General features: G+C 34.1%; 1 protein-coding gene across 1 annotated transcript; it reads right to left on the bottom strand.

Moving 5' to 3' along the window:
- Positions 1–6,786: 6,786 nt before the first annotated feature.
- LOC127870270 (serine protease inhibitor Cvsi-1-like) lies at positions 6,787–9,186 on the bottom strand. Its single transcript, XM_052412903.1, has 3 exons — positions 9,043–9,186; positions 8,585–8,701; positions 6,787–6,971 (listed from the first exon to the last, which is right to left on the bottom strand). Exons 1-3 carry the CDS (start codon positions 9,077–9,079, stop codon positions 6,871–6,873), a joined length of 255 nt encoding a protein of 84 aa, XP_052268863.1. The 5' UTR covers positions 9,080–9,186; the 3' UTR covers positions 6,787–6,870.
- Positions 9,187–10,807: the final 1,621 nt, after the last annotated feature.

The following is a 10,807-nucleotide window of genomic DNA, read 5'->3' as shown; positions in this document are numbered from 1 at the left end:
CGGTCTAGCGGATCCGACCAACAAACATACTTTCGATTTTCTACCTGACATCGACGACAATCATTGACCGAATTCGAAAATTAAATTACGATGTATTTTCCATAAATGTCATTTTCATAAACAATAAACATGTTATTTGTTTACAATAAGGTAACATTATCAAATGTATAGAGGATATGTGTTGGGTTCGGTGGAATATCGATTTTAAGTCACGAGTGAACATAGAAAATAAAATGTTCAATAGTGGCGCAGCCACAAGTGAAAATATCTATTTTCTATGATCACGAGTTACGGACCATTCAGAAATGCACTTAAACGTGTTGTTAAATTTCTTATCTTCTCGGTCCACTGCATGTAAAGCCCCGAACGCGGTTTCGCATTATAAACGGGAATAATGTTAGTCTAATCATCCCAAAGATTTACGAAATATTTATATAAGCCTTGCTATGTGAAAAGGGGGTTTAATGCATGTGCGTAAAGTGTCGTCCCAGATTAGCATGTACAGTCCGCTGTTATGATATGTTTTCGTTACAATGATGTCTCTTCTTAGCAGAAATACAGTTTAGGCAGAAAGTGTCGTCCCTTATCAGCCTCTGCGAAATGCACACGCAAATCTGGGACGATACTTTTTGCACATCCATTTAACCCCCTTTTCACAGAGCACGGCTCATTTATATGAATATTTTGCATGTATACTGTCTAACAGTTTATTTAACATATGCGACATGCGCGCGACGATATAAAGGGAGTCTCAAATCTGCAATATAATCGGCGTGTGGCAGCACACTGTGCAATATGCACGCGAACTAGATATCAATACATCGCTTTATATACATGGTATTTACATATGGACTATCGTACTGTTACAGTATGTACTCATAGTTGACGTCGCTCTACAGGCATGTTGAATAACTTACATATTTTAGTAAAAGTATGTTCTCCCCAACGAAATTTCACAACCTTTGTGAAAAAAGTTGCACTGTTTCCATGGAATAAGTTCTAAGTACTAAGTTCAATCAAGTGAATCCTAGAATAAGCAAAGATCTGTTTATAAAAACACGCTTGGTAGAACCTGTCACTTTAAAAACATATTTAAATAATTAACCCCTTAAAGTCATCTCGTTCATACGTCTAGACAACACGGTGTTTATGGGCACTAAAATAATCATAAAACATGAGCAGAAATCCCCAAAGTTTTACTTATCCCACACTCAGATAAATTAAATTACAATGTATATGATTTTAAAACGTAATTAAGGTTTTAAACCAGCTCCGTAACCTGTTATTATTAATGTTGAGTGCTAAATGCAGAATTATGCAATGTATCATAACAATATGAGATATTGTATTAGTCCTATATCTGTTTCACTGGATGAGATGATAGGTTAACCCTTCGTCCGTTATGTCTATTTGTCCACTTGTTTGTCCGACCGCATACTGAGTTTCTGCGATAATCAGAAAAATAATTAGGTTGCTCGAATTAGGTAAACGTGGTATAACGCTGGCCGAATGACCATAAGACCCACTACTACTACTATTACTACTACTACTACTACTACTACTACTACTACTACTACTACTACTACTACTACTACTACTACTACTACTACTACTACTACTACTACTACTACTATACGACTACTACTACTACTTACTACTACTACTACTACTACTACTACTAACTACTACTACTACGACTACTACGACGACTAGACGACGACGACGACGACGACGACTACTACTACGACTACGACTACTACTACTACTACTACTACGACGACGACGACTACGACGACTACGACGAGACGACGACTACGACTACGACGACTACGACGACGACTACGACGACTACGAGACGACTACGACGACGACGACTACGACTACTACGACGACTACGACGACGACGACTACGACTACGACTAGACTACTACTACTACTAGACGACGACTACTACTACGACTACTACGACGACGACTACGACTAACGACGACGACGACTACGACTACGAGACTACTACTACTAGACTACTACTACTACTACGACGACGACTACTACTACGACTACGACTACTACTACTACGACTACTACGACGACTACGACTACGACGAACTACTACTACTAGACTACGAGACGACTACTACTACTAGACTACGACTACTACTACGACTACTACTAGACGACTACGACGACTACTACTAGACTACTACTACGACTACGACTACTACTACTACTACTACTACTACGACGACGACGACTACTACGACTACGACTACGACTACTACTACTACTACTACTACGACTACTACTACTACTACTACGACTACTACTACTACTACTACTACTACTACTACTACTACTACTACTAGACTACTACTACTACTACTACTACTACTACTACTACTACTACTACTACTACTACAACTACTACAACTACTACTACTACTACTACTACTACTTCTACTACTACTACAACAACTACTACTACTACTACTACTACTACTACTACTACTACTACTACTACTACTACTACCACCACCACCACCACCACCACAACCACCACCACCACCACCACCACCACCACCACCACCACCACCACCACCACCACCACCACCACCACCACCACCACCACCACCACCACCACCACCACCACCACCACTACCACTACTACTACTACTACTACTACTACTTCTACTACTTCTACTACTACCAAACACCATTTGTATGTCACCGAGTCCAGACAGTGACCTAGTACACGTTTTTACGGCATAATGTTCAGTTCACGCACACGATGCTTTTTTTATATATAAATGCATTGAATACAATTGTCGCATCCATTTCATTACTCTAGCATGTCGCCTTTTTCGCATTGCGGTCAACATATTGGCCTGCGATTGAGGAGGACTTCAAAGGACAATAGTGCAAGTTACTTGCTTATGCATAGTTATAGACCACTTATCAATTATTGGTTTGAAACGAAGGAAAAAGTCGTTGGCAAAGTTGTTCTATTTCCTTGTTGATGGTGAAAGCAAAATAGTTTCACGTATAACATCGCCGGACTGGCTCCGATTCTTTGACAATAAATTTAAATACTTTGAACTGAACAATATTGTATTAATTAAGGTTAACAATTCGACATATTCTTTGTAAATATATTTGTTTCCACACTTGAGCAAATAAGATAAACACTAAATATATGTTTCTTTAAATGTGCCGTAACCTTCCCAAATTATATATTGTACTCTAAATACTTACTTTCTCATCGAATAATAGTTTATATTAAACATATTTAAAAAAAACATCAACATATTTTGATGCCTTTCATATAAGCATTTTTTCTTCTCTTTCAATTGTTATACGGTTATAGAAAGTGCGCATGTTTCAATAGTAGTGTTCGACTTATTATTTATATTTTATAGTTTTTTTATTATCTTTTTAAAAGATACTTAATATGATAGCAAAGCTATTTAATAGGAACATTATTTATTCTAATTTTAATTTCATAATGTTTGATAATTTAGCATGAATCAATATTAGTATTGGGAATGTTTTCATTGAAAGCAAAAAGCATTCAAGTTTAGTCAAACGTACTGTCCAGAATTGTAAATGTGACACATGTGTCAATGTAATGAAAATAAAAATACAATAACAATGAAGGGATCAAATAGTGTAAGAAGCGGTTTTATTCAATACAAATATAACATGTTATGTTCTCATTCGGCTTGGGACATTTTCTGTTCAATATGAGAAAATAGACAATTGGTTTGGAATTCTCATTAAAGACAATTATGAAAAGTATTACATTCGGAAAAAGTAAGCTTTGCATTAAAAAAAGCAAAAATATCATTCTTAACTAAGAAAACGAGTCAATCATCAATCAAACTCATAATAATAATAAGGCGCTTGCAACCATTTTGATCGATGATTCAGCAAACACGTGTATTAACGACATAACTTAAAAACTAACAAATTCAAAAGCCTGCGTTGTGTTTTGGAAGCGACTAGAATATTGCTATCAGACGTCCCGGGTTCAAACTTCAGGGAACGCACTTTTTTATTTTTATTCTTTTCCTTTAAATAAAATGATTTAAAACTATTCGAAATATTACATGCTTATACGTAAATTTATCAAATAAAATTCTTTCAAGAAATCGAAAATCTGTAAACTAGTCCCTTTTAATTTGTTTGCATTAATTTAGACAATTAGAAAATGTCTCTTGAGCTCTGGCAAAACCTCAACCTCTGAGTATTGAAATTGTATTTATATGGAGTTGATATGCGCGTTATATTTGTTAACATTGAAGTGCACAATGCTATGAGGTAAATATTTATGTACACTAGCGAGTTGTGTGAATAATTCTGATCTAAGTGGGAGGTTTTTCAAGAGCTCCGAATATCTGTTCACATTGACCATTTTCTAGCCATCAAACGCAAAAGTAATCATATTTGGTGTATTTTTGTCTGTTGTGTAAATGCCGTGTTTTCACTATCTACCCTTTTTGGTTATTGCTGAGTTTTAAGTAAAGTTTGACCAGCCTGTATGGTATAAGTAGACTATCAAAGAATGTGCTCAACGGCACGCTAGAGGGATGTCGTCGTTGAGGCCGTCAAAATAAAAGCTGAATATTCAATATGGAAGAGTGGACGTCCTTCCTAATATGTTAACTACTCACAGCTGCCCACATAAGAGGATCTCTCTGTCGTCACCCCTCATGTCTCGGGACGACCAGACCGTTAACGGGAAAGATGATGGTGATGAGGAGGAGGATAATGATGATGATGATGTTGATGATGGTGGTGGTGGTAATGATGATGATGATGATGATTCTTTGTTGTTCTTTGATGTAATGACTTAGCATATAATAAAACTGAATACATTATTCAATACTACAGGTTTGTTTCAAATGAATCTATTCTGAATGTATGTAGTTGAACATTGTTGATTTAAACACGTTATATTCAGTATGCGTTATTTAAACTATTTTGGTAAATTGTGTTTTTTCAGATCCCATGCACATATGCCTTTACACTGAATCACTGAAGTCATCGCATATGTCTTGATTTGAACCTATCAATAGTATCCTAAACGGACTGACGAAACATACCTGTTTCTCCAAAACGGTTAAACATCGATTAAGACCTCCTATTTTCAGTTTGCATTCATTAAACTGTTTAAAGGTTCAAAAAGGATAATGTGTGTTATTAAGAAGATAAAACAAAGTATCATGAACACAATGAAGTGCTATAGTCAATATTGTACTTTAACAGCTCAGATTTTCAGTTGGTAAATGAAGATACGTTTTACTTTTGATTTTGCAAAATTATAAGTATACTTATATTTTAGGGGGTAATATACAATGTATCAACAGTTAAATAAGTAATACAATTATTATTAGTATATGTTATAGGGTCAATGTACATGTATGATTGTTTATTACATTTGGTCAGATTCCAGAGTTCAGATGGTCATTGAAATCACATCCTATGGTTTTAAAGGGGGCTATATTAATGTTTTTCAACGAAGTATAAATAGAAATTGATTTGCTTTTAATATACATAACGTCAATAAATAAATGTATCCTAGACAAATAACGCTCCTTCAATGTTTTAAAGGAAGTGAGTATCTTGATATATTCTTAACTATTATAAAATGAATATTTTTAAGTTATTGTATTCATCGCATCATAATTTTTTTCACACCTTCTTTTATTGAAAAACGCGGTTTGTGCATATACTATGCAAACTAATTATACGTCACTTAAATATGTGATAATATACCAGTGCCGAAGTGGCTAACTATGAATGCCGACCTGGTCGAAGCCGAATGCCAAAATGTCACTTTTTTACGATGCCGAAGTAACCAGGTGCCGAATTGACTAGATACCGTCTTTAGCATTCACCTTTGTAAAGCGTTAGAGTTTTGTGCGCTGTGTATGCGATTTCAAAATACAAATAAATGTATATTTTACAGTTTGAGCATTTAGTTTTTTGATTCATTGAACAGTTTTAATTGGACGGTATGAACTTTTGTTATGTCTCCGCCGTGAAAATGAACAGTGTTGAAAATTGAAACATAAAATATCAAACCTTGTTAATTTGAATGGATATATTTGAAATGCATGTATACTCTATAATTGCAACATGGAACATATCAGCTGAATACCCCACACGTGCAACATTTCTTATGATAAATATTATTGGCGGTCTTTCCCTTCCATAAGTTATGTGCGTCAAATAACTTGGTCATAAAGTTAAATCTTAGTTTAACATTGTTTCCATTGTAGAGGTTACCTGTATGAAACCATCTAGAGCTATGAAGCCGTGTGTAGATATGGGTCGCGTGCTTCCAAAACTTACGTTACCAGATGTTTTCTTATATTTATTTCAACAATCTAGAGGTATATTGTATGACTTAATGTTGATGCAACTTGCTTAGAATGATTAACTGAACAATTTATAGGCCGAACTTGAATCAGGATTATATCTGTCAAAAATAGGTCACTAGGTCAAATGTACTTTTATTTACAGAAGCAGTCCCTTATTCTGCTACATGAATATAAATTGTGTTATTTGAAGTAGACCAATGTGATTTTCAATTTCACCGGCATGATCTACGGCGTAACTATTCGATGTAACCACGGTGGCTTTAACATCGGTCATCGTCATGTATTAAATAGTTCACAGTTATACATAAAATGTAAGTGTTGTATTTGAGTGTAGAAATCTAACAATGACACTACAACCTTAACATTTACCGAAAACAAAGGAACAATAACAAACACATCTTGATACTTTATAACCCTGGTAATTTATTTAAGTAATTATCAATTACAGAAGATCACATTATACTATGAACGAGAATCCTGTGGTTGATCAGAAGCAGCGACACCTGTTGTCTACGCAGTGCCACCTTTTGTTGCAAGTTCGATCCGCGGTGTCACGGCAGTCGGTCTGTAGCACGCATCCTGAGTTGGCTGAAATGTTAGATCACAACTCGAACACACGATTTAGGTGAAATCAACGCATAACACTACGCCGTATACGCTTAATATATATTTTTATTACGGCTTGTTTGTTGTCGGCTTCTTGTTTAAGTGAACATAATTACCACAGGAATATCTACACATTGGACTTTCAAAACAGCTACCGTGTGCTTGTTATTTAATTGGCATGAATGCAACTTGGGGTCACGTTGTTACCGGAACCATGGTGCAAAAGATCAGTTATGGATTAATCCAGAGTTAGTAAAAACATGGCTGTATACTCCCAATAGCAACTGTAAATCTTAGCACTGAAGAGGAAATATTCTATTGGTTTAATATAAAATACGATTAATATACAGATTGCAGTTTCTTTAGATATTGACACTCTAAAATAACGCTAATTTGAAAGCACGTATTGACGCTTGTTTGTGAACTGTGGATATACTAAAAGTTGTTCAGATAAATAAGAGTAGAAAGTGAAATTTAACCTATTTATGCTTAGCGTCTAGAAAAAGGCCTTGTTAAACAGCGTAGACCCAGAGGATGGGAGGGTAAACTAGGCATAAATGTGTTAAATATTAAACTGAACGCTATGCCAAGAATTAAATGCATTCAGACATCAGCACTTAGAAAGTTGAGAATAAGTGTCGTTCATATTAAATTAGACATAGGTAGATAATGTACATACAATAATATGTCCATTTCATACAGATGGTTTAACACACGAAATTCGTGTTAAAATTTACTGTTCCGAATACACTGAATTTCGCCATCTACTGTTTGATACTACTTATAGTGTCACACATGCGATTTTTATCGAGTTTAATAGTGATATGGATACATTAAGCTGCCTCTCGTCAAATGAAAGACTTTTCAATAAAACTTCTAAATCCTGCACAACTATGATACTACATTAGAAAACATTGTTTGCACCAGTGATAAATTAAAGGACGCATGATGATTTTAGCTTTTTAAATATGAGGATTGAAACCAGATGATTTTTTTAATCACGTACATGTATTCGTAAAAGTTTTATTTCTTCAATTTTTATCTTAGTATTATTACCATGATCATTTGATCATACTTTAAGGGGATTTTCAATTAATATTTTTACACTCGAAGCAATGACAGCAAACACTGTGCAGTTTTCTTAATGGCCACATATAAAGTGTTCTTATTATATATACGATATGCACTGAATAACTTGTTATAGAATTTCGGTATTGCGGAATAAAATATTTAAATAATTCATATATATGTTTGTCCATGATGTTGCTTGGTAGTCTATTAATTCGAATGTTCGGAAATGTAAGTTCAATTTTAAATATTTCAAAATAATGGATACTTTATTGCTTGCATAAATAATTGCACCAACATTAAATTTAAAATCAAGTTAAATATAAAATGGCCAATCAATATTGTGGCTCAATTGTTATGATTATGTTTGGTTTTAAATGTATTCTTAAACGGTATTTATGTATTTTAGTGAAAAGAGATTGAACAAATACAAAAGACTTCAAATTTTGCTTAAATGTTTTATATTTTATAAGAATAGTATCGGTATTAAAATACATGTAAACAGCGATATTTGGTGAAACACTCACTTGAGCACGTGCAAATACTGTTAATGCATTCCTTGTGGAAACCGTCTGCACAAGTCATATGGGTGCATTCTGCATTTACGTTGTTGGTTGGGCAATCCTCCGCCATCACCATCGTAACTGAAATCATATATATTAAACGTTATTAATGTTAATTTTGTATTGATATCTTATAATAATAATAGCTATCACCCATCATCATCGGCAGCAAGGATTTGATATGAGCTATGCTTAGAATCATCAATGTCTCTGCGTGGAGTTTTACACTTTCTTTAGTCATAAACAAGTTTATATAATTGATAAAGTCCGATTTAAACCATCTACCTTTTGTAAACAAACGTAAATTGAAGCAACTGTGAAGACCACTCAGTATGCTTTTAAACGGCGAAAATCTATTGTAAAAGTACTTACTAACAAAAAAAATCAATGTTATATTACACAAGCATTTCAAAGAAATTTACCAATGGCGACAGCAATCAAGCAGGCAATGGTGTTCATGGTGTCGTTTGTTCTTGAATCCGACGAACCTTTTTTAAGACTGTTCTATGATACATAAGGGAATGCTTTTATACTGATGTTTAACGGCTCTGTGACACATACTTTTGTGCGAGTCTCTAGTGTATTTATTCTATTTATGACAAATCGTGAAAGCACTGTCACGTAGTTTTGAATGATTCAGATTGGTCTCCTAATTACGCGCTCACAGAATGAATAAACCCCTCTTATCATGTACTGAATGTCAAAATCATGCTTCTTACGTGGCTAAATATGGAATACGGCCATATTTACAGCATAAATGTGCATTTCTTAATTTCTCTTATCAATGCCATTAGTAGCTGTATGAGGTACATCGTTGACACGTTTTATATGCACGAAGTCAATTTAAACATATTCCTATTTAAAATTGTTACACCGAACTGATTATATATCAGTGTAATATCATATTGGCATTACGTATTTCAAAAGACGATGTTTTAATTACAAAAAACAAACACAATTTTCTTAACAAAAACACAAACAAAAAATTCTGCTCAATATTGTTTTAATGCATGGGTTAACGACGCTAGAAAACATTAAAAAAAGAAAAATGTTACTTTTATTTTAGGCAGGTTACCAGTTGGCTATTAACATGATAAACAGGATAATTATACAACACATCAGTATACACGAATACAATTGAATCTGGGATCTCAGCATTGTAACGTTCATGCAAAGCATTTGGGATGTTCATATGAAAACGCAGTCTATGTGTAAGGGTGAACCACTCTATGTTACTAGAAGCGACCAACCAGGGCTTGTATTTAAAAAAGTTGCTGTTGAGTAGACCATTAAAAACGCAGAACACTAAAAAGTTTAAAATAATTATATCATATAGATATTAATATTGTTTAGGGTGGTGAAATTAAGTGACTATCTTTTCAATATAAAGCCATATTGCTATTCAAGTAAATTCTATCTTAAGTAAAGAAAATTCAAATCCAATACCACCGGTTTTATTTCATCCCAATATTTAATGCGTAAAACGCATAATAAAGTTAAGAAAGCTTTTATTACGCAAGACAAACAAATTATCAATTCAAATATTGTAAAAAAACTGCATTATACATACAACTCACGCGTTAATGTAAACTTCTATATATTCGTAGACATGTTTTTGTTTAAATGATATTTTTATGGACACGTTAATTCGCGGATTTCTTATTTTCTTTTTCCGATGTATATTTGTTTATTTTGTTGGTCGGTCAAACCACGAACTCGACGCAATTCAATGTCCTACGAACAATATTGATTGTACAGTATTATGATTCCGCTCTATAATGTCTAACGAACAATAATGGTTGTACAGTATTATAATCCCGCTCTAAAATGTCCAACGAACAATAATGAGTGTACCTTATTATAATCCCGCTCTAAAATCCCAAGAACAAAAAATGAGTGCAGAGTATTATAATTCCGCTCTTTAATGTCTCACAAACAATAATGACTATACAGTATTATAATCCGGCTCTAAAATCCCAAAAACAAAAAATGAGTGCAGTGTATTATAATTCCGCTCTTTAATGTCTCACAAACAATAATGACTCTACAGTATTATAATCCCGCTCTCTAATGTCCCACGAACAAAAATGAGTGTACAGTATTATAATCCCGCTCATTAATGTCCAACGAACAATAATTAGTGTACCTTATTATAATCCCGCCCTATAATCACACGAACAATAATGA

The sequence above is a fragment of the Dreissena polymorpha genome, chromosome 2, assembly GCF_020536995.1.
Source record: "Dreissena polymorpha isolate Duluth1 chromosome 2, UMN_Dpol_1.0, whole genome shotgun sequence".
NCBI classification, from domain to species: Eukaryota; Metazoa; Mollusca; class Bivalvia; order Myida; family Dreissenidae; genus Dreissena; species Dreissena polymorpha.
The sequence above is the reverse complement of the archived record's forward strand: the minus strand, read 5'-3'. Positions and strand labels throughout refer to the sequence as shown.

Bases quoted from the DNA above. Each gene is read 5' to 3' on its own strand.
- LOC127870270 (XM_052412903.1), bottom strand. From the start codon at position 9,079: ATGAACACCATTGCCTGCTTGATTGCTGTCGCCATTG. The intron at 8,702-9,042 runs GTAAATTTCTTT...ATATGATTTCAG, and splicing joins CTTGATTGCTGTCGCCATTG to TTACGATGGTGATGGCGGAG. The intron at 6,972-8,584 runs GTGAGTGTTTCA...CTAACATTTCAG, and splicing joins CAGTATTTGCACGTGCTCAA to CCAACTCAGGATGCGTGCTA.